The sequence below is a fragment of the Jaculus jaculus genome, chromosome 7, assembly GCF_020740685.1.
Source record: "Jaculus jaculus isolate mJacJac1 chromosome 7, mJacJac1.mat.Y.cur, whole genome shotgun sequence".
NCBI lineage: Eukaryota > Metazoa > Chordata > Mammalia > Rodentia > Dipodidae > Jaculus > Jaculus jaculus.
In genome coordinates, this window is record NC_059108.1 from 37914057 (window position 1) to 37929922 (window position 15866).

Here is a 15866-nt window from a genome sequence, read left to right on the forward strand (position 1 = left end):
TACTATGTATTCAGGCAGTGTCTGACTTGCGTGGACCTGCCCAACTTGACAAGTGATCCATCCATGCTGCTGCCTGGGCCCTTCCCACAGCTGTTTCCTAGTGCAAGAAATCAGGCACCAGCATCTCAGCTGGGTAGCACCAGTGGGTGCCCCAAAACAGAAGTTACCTGTCAGAGCTGAATGAAGTAGAACAAGCTGGGCCTACCTGCTTCTGGGGGCCATATGGTTGCCCCCACACCTCCAAAAACATTCATCTAGATTTCTCAAATTCTAACAAAACAACATCGACTTTGAAGTTAATTACTGAGTTTTTATTTAAGTTAAGCTTTGGTCTCCCCTGCCCCCCCGTAATAAAAGCATCCCTTTAGACTTCATTCTTTTAATAATATACTATGTTCTAAGCAATAAGGCACTTGAAATACAGCTTTGAACAAAAACAGACATTCTCTCATTCTCATTTTAATGGAGCATATGTTCTATGAACATGATTAATACATCAGCCACTCACAATCAGTAGTAGGAGCTTGTTTAAGAAGGTGCTTAGTTCCCAAAGCCGCTCACTTACTGTAAGAGGAATGCAGGTATGTGACGGTCGTCAAGAAGGTTTGGTGTGTCCAAGTGAGCTGTGCAGTGAAGAGGCTCTGGAGAGCTTGAGATCACCAGAGAGGTCCTAAAAGAAACATAGAGGAATGACAGATGTAAGAAATGTGTTAATCTCAGCACTCGGGAGGGAGAGGTGAGAGGATTACCATGAGTTCGAGGCTACCCTGAGACTACTTAGTGAATTCCGGATCAGCGTGGGCTACAGTGTGACTGTACCTTGAAAAAAAAAAAAGGGAAGGCAGAGACTCTCCAAAACCAAAGTCACCTAAACCATAAGTTTTTCCTCCATCCTTTTCTCTGTTCAGTCTTTCTTTCTCCTCTCTCTTCCTCTCTCATCAGCTTTCAATCTGAATAAGAGCAAGGGAGAAATTATTTTCTTTCTACCTAACTTGTCCCAGAATCAATAGTTAAAACCACTGCATGGAAGGTGTTAAGTCTTTACTCATAAATGACTACTGTTTTTTGGATTCACAAAGACTTGGACTCTAATTACTGATTTTTTTTTTTTTTTAGGTAGGGTTTACTCTGGCCCAGGCTGACCTGGGATTCACTATGTAGTCTCAGGCTGGCCTCAAACTCATGGTGATCCTCCTACCTCTGCCTCCCCGAGTGCTGGGATTAAAGGCCTGTGCCACCACGCTTGGCTACAGATTGTATTTTATTCCTTTTATGACTTCAGACAAATTACTCATGGTTTATTGAGTTTCATTTCACAAATTTGAAAAATAAAGATAATTAAATCTGCTTTATATATGTAAATGCTTGGTAGAATCTGGTTAAGATCTTTATCAGCAGCCTGGAACACTTGACCACACACTTAAAAAAAATAACTTTCTAATTCAAAAACCACCATCAGTTTTTTTTAATACTGCTTATTTATAATGAGGATAATGTTCCATATCTCTAAATCCCCTGCAGAGTTTTGAAACATTCTACATTTGTATAAGAAGAAATCCTAAGTAGAGGAATAGAACAAGATTTGCCAACAGTCTTGCTTTTTTAAAGTCATGTAGTTCTAAAAATTAAATTGAAGAAGTGAAAGAAAGTACAGGGCAACTAAAAACAATTTAAAGTTCAGTGCAAAGAGGATCTTAATGTACCCAAAACATCATGTTGAAAAGGAAAAAAGTGCTTAGCAGACAAGCTATATATATAAAAACAGGAAGATATGAGCAGGAGGAGAAAAATCTTACCAAAATTAGTAAGCAGAAGTAATCTCAATAAACCAGCATTTATTCTAAATGAAGTATTTTAATGACAATAAGGAATTTTCCAAGAAGGCTTACTCTTCATAAACCTAACTAACACTGCCATTCTTAAAAGACTTCTTAGGTTTAAAGGCTGAAGCTATTGCTGTGTTTCCCTAACCAATTATTAAGCAACTGATTCAGTGAATAAATGTGCAGATCTATACTGTTTTAATTTTGTTAGAAGCTTCAAGGTTTAACATATGGTCAACAAAAACATGATCATGCCTTTTACTTGATAACTATTGCAAACTACAAATGTTCAAGTGTCAGACTAGTTAGTTAGCCCTTTGGATCCTCCAGTGTTGTAAACACATTGACATTACACATGCATGATGCCCTTTTCATACACCTTTACATGGGTGTTAGGGAATTGAACCTGGGCTAGCAGGTTTTGCAAGCAAGCCTCTTAAGACACTGATCCATCCCCCCAGCCCTGATTATAAATTTTTAAAGCCCTAATGGATTCAGGAAAGACATTTGGCCAGTACACCAGATACTATGAGAATTATCTCCAAACCTTCAAGAAGCAGGGTCTAACACTTTTTTTTTCTTTTTGCAGAAAACAAAAACTTTTTATTTGGTATATTGTACCTTTGAGGTGGCAATTCCAACAGTATCTGAGGTAACTTTTGTTGTAGATTCTTCATACTTTTCAGAGTACATTCACATACCATTTCAGTTGATTATCAACAATCCTAAGTAAGTTAAAAACAAAAACACCTCATTATTAAAAAAAAATCAGTACTACAAATTACATTCTTTATGGCAAACAGACATTGGGTTATCTATAATTCAATTGCTCTGCCCTCGTTCTATTAATAGCATTTTATTACAGTGTGATGAGCACTCCAAAGACCAGTGGAGTTGTCAAAAGTATGTAAATAACTTCAATATAATAACTACTAATAATTATACAGGGGATCCACCAAAGAGAATATGATTTTCAGATTTATGTAAGAGAGGTCAAAGAACTTAGTAGACTTTGGAAATAAGCAGTTCAGCAACTTGGGAAATTTCAGCAATTTGGGAAAGTAATGGGTCAGGACATTAGAATGTTATAGGTGAAGACCAAGAGAAGCTAAGGAATTTGAAAGCACCAGTGACATCATATTTCACGCCACTGTTCCTCTACTCATGGAGAAGATTTGCCACAGGATTTCAAAAATAAGTGTAAAAAAGTTAAAAGGCTTCAGATACCCTCAAAAGCACAACATAAATAAGAAGCCGCATCATCACCATCAACATTCATGCCCGAGACCTTGTGTCTTAACACTTTCTTTTCTTTTTTTTTTTTTTTTTTGGTCATTTTTATTTCTTTATTTGAGAGTGACAGAGAGAGAGGGAGAGAAAGAGACAGATAGAAAGGGAATGGGCGCGCCAGGGCTTCCAGCCAATGCAAATGAACTCCAGATGCATGCGCCCCCTTGTGCATCTGCCTAATGTGGGACCTTGGGAACCGAGCCTCGAACTGGGGTCCTTAGGCTTCACAGGCAAGCGCTTAACCGCTAAGCCATCTCTCCAGCCCTCTAACACTTTCTTGATGTTCATTGTTCTTGGGGCTTCACTCTTGGCTTGCCAAACCTCACTTTTCTAACTCTTCCCTCTGCCTCCCAGTTTGCCTTTTCCAATATATTTTCCCTAAACTTTAGCTGATACCCTAGTCTGATGTTACTCGTCGTTTAAAACTTTCAGAAAGTTTTACACACAGTACCCTAGAAAATAAAATTCTGGGCTGGAGAGAGGGCTCCCCAGCATAAAAGTGCTTTCCATGCAAGCATGAGGGGCTGAGAGGGCTTGAGAATTCTGGGCTGGATTCCTCGGCACCTATGTAAACATTGGGTGTGGCCACACATAACTGTAACCCCAGTCCTGTAGGGGGTAGAGACTGCAGAAGTGCTGGAACTCAAGAAAACCGCAGCTCTGGGTTTAAAACTAGACTCCTTCTCAAGGAATTGCACAGATGAGCGATAGAGGGGACTTTACACTCTGGCCTTCACATGGGGTTGTGTGCATCTGCACACACAACACTAAACCCCGCATACTACACACACACACACACACACACACACACACACATTTTGAACAGAAGGGTGAAATTCATACTGCTTAATGGCACTTGTATATAGCACCTCATTGCTAACTTTTTTTGTTTGTTTGCTTGTTTTTCAAGTTAGGGTCTCGCTCTAGCTCAGGCTGACCTGAAATTCACTATGTAGTCTCAGAGGGGCCTAGAACTCATGAGGACCCTCCTACTACTGCCTCTCAAGTGCTGGGATTAAAGGTGTGCGCCACCATGCCCAGCTTGTTTTTTTTTTTTGTTTGTTTGTTTTTTTGGTTTTTCAAGGTAGGGTCTCACTAGCTCAGGCTGACCTGGAATTCACTTTGTAGTCTCAGGGTGGCCTCGAACTCACAGTGATCCTCCTGCCTCTGCCTCTGCCTCCCGAGTGCTGGGATTAAAGGCGTGTGCCACCACGTCCGGCTCCGACTTGCTATTTTTTAACTAAACTCTTCTCAGTTCTCTCCTTCCTCTGTGCTCCAGATCCAATGATCTTCTTTTATTTGCTTTGCCTAAAGGACCGCTTTTCTTCCTCAGTATGGTGGAGCCTCTGCTAAGGATTATCTTCATGCTCTCAAATCCTGTCCTGCAATGTCCCTTTAATAGTCTTCCACATAAGATATCTCTCCCTGCAGGAAACCTGTCTAGAACCTCCACATCAAGCCTGAGCCCCACTAACACTTCATAGCTCTCAGCCAGTATCAAGTCATTTGGCGTCACTCAGCTTTAACATAGGTGTATCTGCTTGTGTTTGAAGAGACGAAGGTTGAGAGCATTCCTGCTGAGGACCATGCAGAACCATGAATCTCATTTTGATATTGCTAGTAAAGTGACCAGTTTTAGAGGAAAGAAAATCGTCAGAATTACTAGTACACCTTTGGTTAGGTGTTAAGGATTCTTTCTAAATTAAGGAAAATGTTGAAATGAAATGTTCAACTAGCAAACTTTGTAAAACAGCTCCTGGCCTATTCTGATCACCAGTAGCAAATACAAAAAAATTACAGTCCGTTCCAATCATTGCCCCATGCTCAAGAATGCTCATCTGTTCAGCAGATACCGCTGAGAAGCCCGTAGCACTGGCCCCTTGAGTGGCCTTGGAAATTAAACATCTCCAGAAGTGAAATCTACACACTGTTTGCAGGCCCACGGTACAGTCATTGTACTGCTGTATGCAAGAGAGCAAAACTTAGTATTCATTTAAGTATTTAGGTCAGTTTTTATAGAGGCCATAAAGGAATCTGGACATTTAGTAGCTTGAAGGTTTTCGTCAATTACTGAATTAGGATATAAGCTAAATTTGTTTTTCTTTTAATGTAAAGCAGCATTAAACAAACTGTGCAAAAAAAAAAATCCTATCTGGAACTTCTAATTCAGTTTCAAGGTATCAGAAATGTTTCTTCAATAAATATGTGTCAAACTTTAAACATGAGACACATGTAATTCACAGCTTTCACTTGCATTGACTTATTTGTAAGCCATCCTAGGACCACTGAATGAATACATGCCTTAGAATACAGAAAGCTGATCATTCTCTATTTCACAATAGAAAACAGTTTTAATGTTGTGAACAAGTTATATCCTGCAGGTTTGCTAAAATTACAACTTTGAAAAATAAAGCCAGAACTCAAGTCTTGCAGAACAAGTTGCCAGTGTTGAAGTACTTCCTGCATTTTAAAATCAGCTTTCATAGCACACAACCCCATATCGGGTGCATTTATGTTTCCAAGTTACTCATTTACAGCCAGTTTATCTGGGAGGGTAGATAATGCTTCAAACTGAATGACTTGAATGGGTTTGTTTTGTTTGTCTATGGCTGAGTGGGCTTTTGATCATACTCTTTTATTTTTGTGGCTTTGCTCAGTGGAAGAGGGCTAAAAACCCCATAGCCTTTACTTGCTCACATCAATCAACTCAACATTGCTTCTCTTGGCCAGTAACCAAAAAAAAAAAAGGGGGGTGATTTGGGGTTGTGTTAGCTTTTTAGAAAAGTAGCTTATGAGAATGTACAACTTTATCTGGAGGAAAAAAAATACAAAGTAACCTTTTGTAACCGGTGACTTTTAAAATATGATGAGTCTTAAATCTTCTTGAAACATTGTTACCTCGCTCCCCACACCACACCGTTTTCATTTCCCAGTCCTGTGCCTGTCAGTCAGCCCCCACTGATTTAAACTCTGTTTTCCTCTGTCAAGGTGTCCAAAACCCCTGAAAACCCAAAGACACGTCTGCAAAAAGAGATGTCATTGAGTAGCCGCTTTCTTTCTTTCTAAAAAGAAGTTCCTAGAGCTATGAAAGGAAGGAATTAGCATTGACACAGGACTTGGGAGATTGGGCTGCTGGATCCTGCAGAGTCCCAAACCTGTTTTTTAAGCTTTTCATTCTTAATCCCCCTTCTGTCCCTCCCCCCTTCTCGCTCGCTCTCTCTCTCTCTTTCTCTCTCTGTGTGTATATATATATATATATATATATATATATATACACACACACACACGCACACACATATATATGTATATGTATATATATGTATATATATGTATGTATATATGGTGCTAATGAGGTAATATCAGAAATTGCAAATGCATAGGATAGAAATGGTAGTTGAGAAGAATAAAGACGGTTCAGGGTCCACCTGTGCAGGAGAGCGATATTTATAGTTTCTACAGAGCTTGCCAAAAATAAGTTTTACAGTGAATGTAGGCCATGGTCTCATCTTGTTTCTGCGTTGGGCATGATGGGAAAGGAGGAAGGGAAATTTCCATCGTCTCTAATCTGTGAAGAAGAGCGTGACGCCCCTGCTGCTGGTCAGTCAGGGCTCGGGTGCTGTTTGCCCGTGGTAAAAGGTTCGAGCAGGGTGGACCCGGGAAGGACAGCTTCGCCCTTCCCCGAGGGCGGACGGTGCATCTTCCGAGGCCTCACAAGCCACCTCTCCACGGAGCATTAGCTCATCGCGGGGCGCTTGGCCTTCGAGTTTGTTTTTCCGCTGGGGCCGCTAAGGGCCGGCCGCCGCCCCCTCGCCTCCGCCCCCACCCCCGCAAGGGGGAAGGGGCGGGACCATGCGTCTCCGCGGGCTGCCATTGGCGGGTGGTCACGTCGGGCAGTGGAGTGACGGGCGCGGGGCGGGGCCTCGCGGCTTGTTTGTGCGCGCCGCCCCGCCCCCGCCGCGCGCTGACTGAAAGCCCCGCAGCCCCGAGCCGCGGCCAGGCGGCCGGCCAGCGTCCCTGCGCTCGCGTCCCCCGCGCGGACATGCGCCTGGCCGCCGCGGCGAACGAGGCGTACGCCGCCTCGCTGGCCGTCTCCGAGCTGCTGGGCTGCAGGCAGTGCGGCGGGGCCCGAGGCCAGGACGAGGTACCGGGGCGAGGGCTGGCGTTTGGGGTGTGTGTGTGGGGGGGGGGGACTGCGGCGGCGGGGTGCGTGGTACCTTCACCGCATCCGCGAACGCTCCGCGGGACGTGGGCGGCCGCGGCCGGGACCTGGTCTTCCGCCCCCGGGCACCTCGCCCCGCGCCGCCCGGCTGTTTAAAGGGAAGCCGCCGCGCACAGATACCGTGGTTTTTCTTCCGTACAAGTCCGAGGCGCCCCCAGCCCTGCTCCGACGGGGTCTTCTCAGCCCGGTGCACTGTCCCGCTGGCATCGGATGGCCCAAGCCTTCTCCTGCCGTCCGCACCTCCTGTCGCCTCGTCCTTAGACACTCGAGTCGGTGACAAGATATAGCGCTTCGGCTAAACATGCCCTGCAAGCTCGGCGACGTTTGCACGGCGTTGTCCCCGTCTGTGCCCATCCATTCCTGCTCGTTGTGCCTGCAGAGCTGTTCACGGGTGCTCAGAGGATGAAAATTACTAATGTAAACTTTCGCTGAAATGTGAACATTTAGAAGGCTTTGATTCAAAGGGGGATGGGAGAGGAAGCAGAAAAGTATTAAAATTGGAATTGAAATCTGAGTTAGTTCAAGAAATCAAAATGTGAAGTTTTTTTTTTTTTTTTTTTTTTTTTTTGCTTACTTTGCCCATAAAGGGATTGGGTTTTGATACCCCCCCTTTATAAAATAAATAGCATCTGTATTGCCAGTACAATACGTACACTCACAGAAAATTAAATGAACCTTATGAAGGTTGTAGAACACCAGATATTTTTTCGAAATTTTATTTTAGTGGTTTTTTTTGAGGTAGGCTTTCACTCTAGCCCAGGCTATCCTGAAACTCACTATATAATCTCAGGGTGGCCTCGAACTCATGTTGATCCTCCTACCTCTGCCTCCTGAGTGTAGGGATTGGAGGAGTGCACCACCACGCCCAGCTCTAAATTTTAATTTTTAGAGTTACAGTTCATGTCCTTGTTTACAGATAAAAGAACAAATTTTAAAAATATTATAAAGTAGCTGGGCATGGTGATGCATGCATTTAATCCTAGCACTGGGGAGGCAGAGGTAGGAGGATCGCTGTGAGTTTAACGGCAGCTAGGGACTACAGAGTGAGACCCTGTCTCCGAAAATTATATATATATAGCTCAGTGGTGGACCAGCTGCTTAGCATGTGAAAGGTCCTGGGTTCTATGTCTCTCATAAACAACCTTTAAAACATTACTCTGGAAGCTTTACCAGAAAGAGAAAATGGTGAAAATGATGAATTAGCATTTATAGTTTCTGTTTTCAGGCCATAACAGATCTTTTCTCATTTTGAGTAGAAATGAACTGCCATGCCTGAATAGATCTGGTATTTCTGATACTGTTACTGTGCAAAATCTGGTTCTTGTCCAGATATAGACCTAAATTTAGCCATTTACACTAGAAGATAAAAATACAAGTTAACTTATAACTTAACACTGGTTATAGTGTTCCTGTGGGTTTGTGTTCAACAAACCAGGAAGCTTTGCATAGTTTTATTTCATTTTTAATGCATCCAACATGTGGGAAGACACATCAGGAAGTAGCACTTTATAGGGAAACTCTTTACAAAAGAATTACTGGCACAGTTCTTTCAAATAGCAAGTTGATAAAATTCTGCTTTGCTTTTGACAGGGGAACGAGTGCTCTCTGGATCTAACCCCAGGCCCATGTACTGGCTAGACAGGTGGTCTGCCACATTCCCAGCCCAAATACAGTACTTTGAAATCAGGAAGTTTTATTTGTCTATTTAGAGCATAATTTATGGAACACATACAAAAAGAAATGCCTGAACTTTTCCCTGTGTCTCAATACCATAGTAGCATTAATGATAAAGTTAGAAATACTATACTTTTTGTTGTAGTAGGGTTATCACTATAACACTTTTAGATCTCTATTTATTTATTTATTTATTTTACAAAAGGCAAGCTTCCAGCCATATGGCAGTGATTTTCCCCTAAAAGGGAGTGGATTTGGGACTTTACTGTATTTTAGTCAACATACCTTTCTTTGTCATGTTTAAATACACTTTTGTAAGCTTTAAAAAATAAGATTTAACCTCAATGTTGTGATTATCAGTTATATACCAAAACATCTAGATAGGATTTTTTTAAATACACCAAGTGCAGAGAGAAAAACGATTCAAATAAGTTGCTTTTTTTCATCTAATTTTTCAAGTAGGTAAGTAATAAGGCAACAAACACTCTTTTTTTTGCATTTGTCACAAATCATTCCTTCACTTAAGAATATTTATATAGATCCATACATATGCCTTTGACAACTTCGAAACATCTGATTAGAAAGTGCTTTCAGTACACAAACACTGATTATACAGTGATAAAATACACGTTCTTTCTGTGGTACTGTCAGCAGCCACTTACAGTTTTCATATTCTGAAAATAATATATTATACACTGATGAGGAAACATGGCTGAGATTTGAAGCAATGTTATGACAATAGAAGTTGTGCTGTCTCTCTATAAGATGGTTATTAGCATTGTTAAGGGGAGGGAACTTCTAGTTCTCAAGTTAGCTTTTCCAGCCACACCTTCACCAAGAACCTGTAAGATGTGTGCTGTGATTAACGTCAACATCTGCTTTTCAACAAGGCCACTTATTCCATCTAGAATCTGGATTGACTAAAATGTCTTTAAGTTCTCACAGCTATTAGTAACTGTAATAAGTCATGGACTGCATTGAGTTGGCTTATGATCACCCTATTCAGTACAAGTGTCCTTTAAAAAAAAAAAACTATTTATTTGCAGGCACAGAGAGATGTGGAGAGAGAATGAGAATGAGGGGCCAGAGAGATGGCTTAGTGATTCACTTGCCTGTGAAGTCTGAGGACCCAGGTTCAATTCTCCAGTACCCACATAAGCCAGATACACAAAGTGGTATAGGTGTAGCAGAGGCCCTGACATGCTCATACTGTGTGTCTGCCTCTCTCTCTTTCTCACAAATAAATAAATCAAATATTTAAAGAGAATGAGAGGGCTAGAGGGATGGCATAGCAGTTAAGGTGTTGGCCTGCAAAACCAAAGCACCCCGGCTTGATTCCCCAGGACCCACGTTAGCCAGATGCACAAGGGAGTGCATGCGTCTGGAGTTCGTTTGCAGTGGCTGGAGGTCCTGGCGGACCCATTCTCATTCTCTCTCTCTCTCTGTCTCTGTCTCTCTCCCTCTTTGTCAAATAACTTTAAAAAAAAAAGAGAGAGAGAGAAAATGAGGGCAAGAGAATAGGCAGCACGCCAGGGCATCTTGTCACTGCAAATGAATTCCAGAAGCATGTGCCACTTTGTGCATCTGCCTTTACATGGGGACTGGGAATCAAACTCCAGTTGCTAGGTTTTGCAGGCAAGCACCTTAACTGCAGAGCAACCACTCCAGCCTGGCAGTGTCCTTTTTGATTATTGCCTGCTAGACAATAGCCTTAATTAAGTGTTGTGGTACGCATGTTTCAAAAATGAGTTTTCCAGAAAATTCAAAACTTTGAAGCTTTTAGAGACCAACATTATCATATGCTAATGATGGTACCTGCAAGGGTTGTAATGTATCAAGATCTCTGAAAAGTGTGATAATTAAGATAACTCACTGTAGAAGCCAACTCCCAGGATTTGGCCTCCATGTTGTCCATCACTCCCTAGGAATCAGTCAGTTAAAGGTACTTGTTTGCAAAGCTGGACTGCCTGGACTCAATTCCCCAGTGCCCATGTAAAGCCAAATGCATAAAGTAGCATGTGTGTCTAGAGTTTGTTTGCAGTGGCAGGAGGCACTGGCTTGCCCATTCTCTATCTGCCTCCCCCACCCTCTTTCTCTCAAATAAATAAATTAAGTAAATATTTTTAAGAATTTGTTTCCCTTTATTTCTCCTCTGTCTCCTCTACCCCTCCCATCCCATTCCCCACTTCTCCCTCTTTTCTATAATTTTTCTTTCTGCTTTTATGGGATGGCACAGACATCTTACAACCTCTTCATTTTAGCTAGAACATGCCTGATGATCCAGGTGTGAGCTGAGTAAAATTTTATTTCACCTGCAAATAGACATGGATAAAATAAAGAAGCCTTGAATGTTAGGAATCCCTTTACATTCTAACTTAAATTTTCTTACACTTATGACCCCAGTTTTTATCAGACTCATACCTCATCAAAGAATTAATGTAATCTTAATATTTAAAAATTATAGTTGCAAGATGGGGAAGAAGAGAGAGAAAATGGACACACCAGGGCCCTTTGCTACTGCAAGCAAACACCAGGTGCATGCACCACTTCGTGTATATGGCTTTATGTGGGTACTGGGGGATTGAACCTAGGCCAGCAGGCTTTGCAAGTAAGTGCCTTTATCCAATGAACCATCTCTTCAACCCCATAATCTTTTTTTTTTTTTTTTTTTCGAGGTAGAGTCTCACTCTGGCTTAGGCTGACCTGGAATTCACTATGTAGTCTCAGGATGGCCTCGAACTCTCGGCGATCCTCCTACCTCTGCCTCCCGAGTGCTGGGATTATAGGCATGCGCCACCATGCCCGGCTCCCATAATCTTAATAGGTGGTACACATTTTGTTTCTAATGTATCCCGAAGAATGCTAACTTTTCCTCCTTTTGTATATATATGTGTGATTATTTCCTCTTTATTCCTATATTTTATTTATTTGTGCATGTGTGCGTGTGTGTGTATGGATGGATGTGTCAGTGCCTATTGATACTGCAAACACCACATGCTTGCACCAGTTTTTGTGTGGGCAGCTTGGGAAATGAACCCAGACCAGCAGACTTTGCAAGTAAGCACATTTAACCACTAGGCAGTCTTCCCAGCTTTTCTTAATTATTTTCTTAATATACTCTAAAGCATTTTTTCACCCTTTAAATTCTAAAGGAATCGGGAACATTTCATTGGCATTGAAGATGCAGAGGGAAAGGGGAGATGATATCATCAGTATAGCCACTAAGTTTGACTTAAGAGATAGACTTTTTAAAATAAACTCCAGAATTACTTAGGAATATTAGGAGACTTGCTACCCTATAAGAAAAAAAAAATCCATTCCTGAATCATTTTTAGCCACCTTTTAGGAATTATAAAATTATTGTTTCACAATAACTTATAAAGTATGTGATTGGCATAGAAATAAAACCAGAATAATATAAATCAATGTGTTTTGAAGTCCATGTGGTATCAGTTTGGTCTCATTAAAAAAAATACCACCCACATGCTACTAATTTATTTATCGGATAAAGCTCTAGGAATAGAATTACTGATGCTCCTTTGTACTCTTTACAAGTAATATCATAATGGGTACATGTTTTGCCTTTTACATCCTCTCTCCTTCTTGCCAGTATATCTTTCAAATATTTTAAAGTCAGCCATCATAGAACTGCTCCGTTCTTTGTAAGGACTACATGCTGTTCTGTTGGTCATAGTGAGCTTTTGAAACAACACTTAGGTTGTTCTCAAGTCTTACACTGTGAGAAACAATGTTGCAGTGATGACCTTCCCCACTTGACATCTCACAGATGTGAGTGTATCTGTAGGCAACCTTACCAACTCTCCCCCTTAGAGACAGCAGTGGTTTATACTCCTTAGACTCTTTATGCTCTCCAACATACTTTTAAAAGTAACTCTCAGGCTGGAGAGATGGCTTAGCAGTTAAGCACTTGCCTGTGAAGCCTACACGGACCCCGGTTCGAGACTCGATTCCCCAGGACCCACGTTAGGCAGATGCACAAGGGGGTGCACACATCTGGAATTCGTTTGCAGTGGCTGGAAGCCCTGGCGCGCCCATTCTCTCTCTCGCTCTCTGCCTCTTTCTCTCTGTTGCTCTCAAATAAATAAATAAAAATGAACAAAAAATATTAAAAAAAATAACTTCATCAGCAGTGTGTAAGCAATGCATGACTGGTGGTCCACCCTGTCTCCACTGTGCCTGTTACCAAACTTATTAATCTTTATCAATCTTGTTTGAGAGAAACATGGAATCCCTATGTAGTTAATTTGTAGGATTGTTGTGTGTGTGCCAGGAGAGTGGGTCTTTAACATGTTTTCTTTTCTTTCTTTTTTCGTGGTAGGGTCTCGCTCTAGTCCAGGCTGACCTAGAATTTACTATGTAGTCTAAGGCTGACCTGGAATTCACAGCAATCCTCCTACCTCTGCCTCCTGAGTGCTGGAATTAAAGGCATGTGCCACCACACCTGGCTGGTTTTTGATTTGCGATGGGAAGATGGCTTAGTGGTTAAAGTCACTTTCTTGCAAAGCCTACAGGCACGGTTCATTTTTCTAGTTCTCACATAAAGCTAGATGCACAAAGTGGTGCTTGTGTCTGATGTTCATTTGCAGTGACAAAAGGGCCTGGTATGCCCATTACCCCTCTCCTCTCAAATTAATAAATAAATAAGGTCTCATGTTCAACATGCTGTCAACCACTTGTATTTCTTTTACTCTGAACTGTCGATAGTCATTTTCTATAAAATTTTTGAGGTTTTGATTGACTTGTAGGAGTCTTTAAATGTTAAAAAGGTTTTGTGTGGGTCTGGGGAGATGGTTCAGTGTGGTTAAAGGCACTTGCTTGCAAAGCCTGCTGGCCCTATTCAATTCCCCAGTACCCATATAAAGATGGATACACAAAGTGGTACATGTGTCTAGAATACATTTATAGCAGCAAGAGGCCCTGACATGCACATATTTTTTCTCATTCTCATTCTCTCTTTGTCAAATAAGTAAATAGTTTTTCTTGCTACATTGTTTTATGAGTCACAGATATTTTTTTCCCAGTTCTCTGTTCATTCTGAGTCTGATTTCCACATGTGAAGTCTTTGTTTTTATGTACCAGATTTGTCAATCTTAAATTTTATGACTTCTGGGTCTTGAGTCTATTCCACTCTGTACTGTTTTTCCCCCACATTTTCCACATTTAACTCTGGTTTATTATGCAGTAAAGTATGATGTACGGATCCAACCTCACTTTTTGTTTTCCCTGAGTGGCTATCCAATTTTTCCAAGGTCATTTTTCAAACAACTCATTTTGATATGCCATCCTTTCACATGCTAAATTCCTAAATATAGTATCTCTTAGTTTTAAAATGAATAACAAACCCTTGAAATCCTAAGCCACATGTGGTATAGGTAATTTTCTAAGATTGGGCTGGAGAGATGTTTTAGGGGTTAAGGCACTTGCTGGCAAGGCCAGAGGATGCAGGTTTGATTCCCTGAGTATCCACATAAAGCCAGATGGACAAGGTAATTTCCTAAGAGTAAAGAAACAAAAGGGGGATACATGTTGGTTTTAGACCGACAGTTTTTTAAAATGTTTGTTTATTTTTATTTATTTATTATAGAGAAAAAGAGGCAGATAGAGAGAAAGAATGGGCACACCAGGGCCTCCAGCCACTGCAGACGAACTCCAGATACATGTGCCCCCTTGTGCATTTGGCTAATGTGGGTCTTTATTAGGCAGACACTTTTGGCCCAAGTAAATTTTGATTAAAATATGTACAGTTGGATCAGGGATTTAGCAGTCATTTTGCTTAAATGGCTGCATTTTTGTCAAGATGTATTAAATGACAGGAACATATTTTCTTTTGGAATGTATCATACAGTATTAAAAATTGAGATATATACCTGCCCACCCAGGCTGATGGACTAGGTGCCTCTTAATGAAGACCCTTCAGTATAAGTGTGGAATAACTACCACTAAGAAACCACTGAACTTCAGTAAAAGATTTGACTTAATATACAGTAAGATAGAATATTACTCTTTTAATTTTCTTTTTTTTTTTAGGTTTTTTGAGGTACGGTCTCGCTCTAGCCCAGGCTGACCTGGAATTCACTGTGGAGTCTCAGGGTGGCCTCGAACTCATGGCAATCCTCCTACCTCTGCCTCCCAAGTGCTGAAATTAAAGGCATGTGCCACCATGCCCAGCTTTAATTTTTTTTTAACAACTTCCATGATTATAAAAAATATCCCATGGTAGTACCCTCCTTACCCCCACTTAGAATATTATTCTATATACATTATGGATTCACTTGGCTAAAACAACCTACTTTGAATTTGGATCTTGATTTCTCCTGCCTAATTTCATTTATGTACTACTCATTAATATGTTTTTGAGAGGTCTCTTGTAGCCCAGGCTGGCCACAAACCTCTGTAGTAGCTGAGGATGACCTTGAACTTCTGATCCTGCTGCCTCTACCTCCAAAGTCCTGGGATTACAGTTCTCTGTCAGCATGTCTCGCTCATGTGGTGCTGGGTACCAGACCTAGGATATTCATGTTAGGTGGACACTACACCTGAGCACCTACGTGCCTCATTTTAAAAACCCCCTTCTGCTCAGAAGGTTTTCACCGGGTTGGACAAAATTTCTTGAGCTGCCTCTGTGTCCTCCCAGTTTTCTTTAAAAGGAAGCCATCTGATTTATATAATGAAGAACCTTTGGATGCAGTGGGAAGAGAGAATAAATAAATATCTGTATGTAGGATTAATCTCTAGTTGTACATACTCTAAAACTGTTTTTGTTGTTGTTGTTTTGTGTTTTTTGGTTTTTTTTTTTTTTTGGTTTTTTGGTTTTTTGGTTTTTTTGAGGTAGGGTCTCA

The 15866-nt window shown here is 41.2% G+C and overlaps 1 protein-coding gene across 3 annotated transcripts in view; it reads left to right on the forward strand.

Annotated features, from left to right (window-relative positions):
• Sesn1 (sestrin 1) overlaps positions 1–15866 on the forward strand; it is a 116057-nt gene that overhangs the window by 82340 nt on the left and 17851 nt on the right. Inside the window, exon 1 of one of the 3 annotated variants that reach the window (XM_004660618.2) lies at positions 7153–7254. The exons of the other annotated variants lie outside the window; for them this stretch is intronic. Within the exon in view, the coding sequence (XP_004660675.1) occupies positions 7153–7254 (102 nt within the window). Of the gene's footprint in view, positions 1–7152; positions 7255–15866 lie in introns of those variants that run through there. 3 annotated transcript variants of the gene reach the window in all.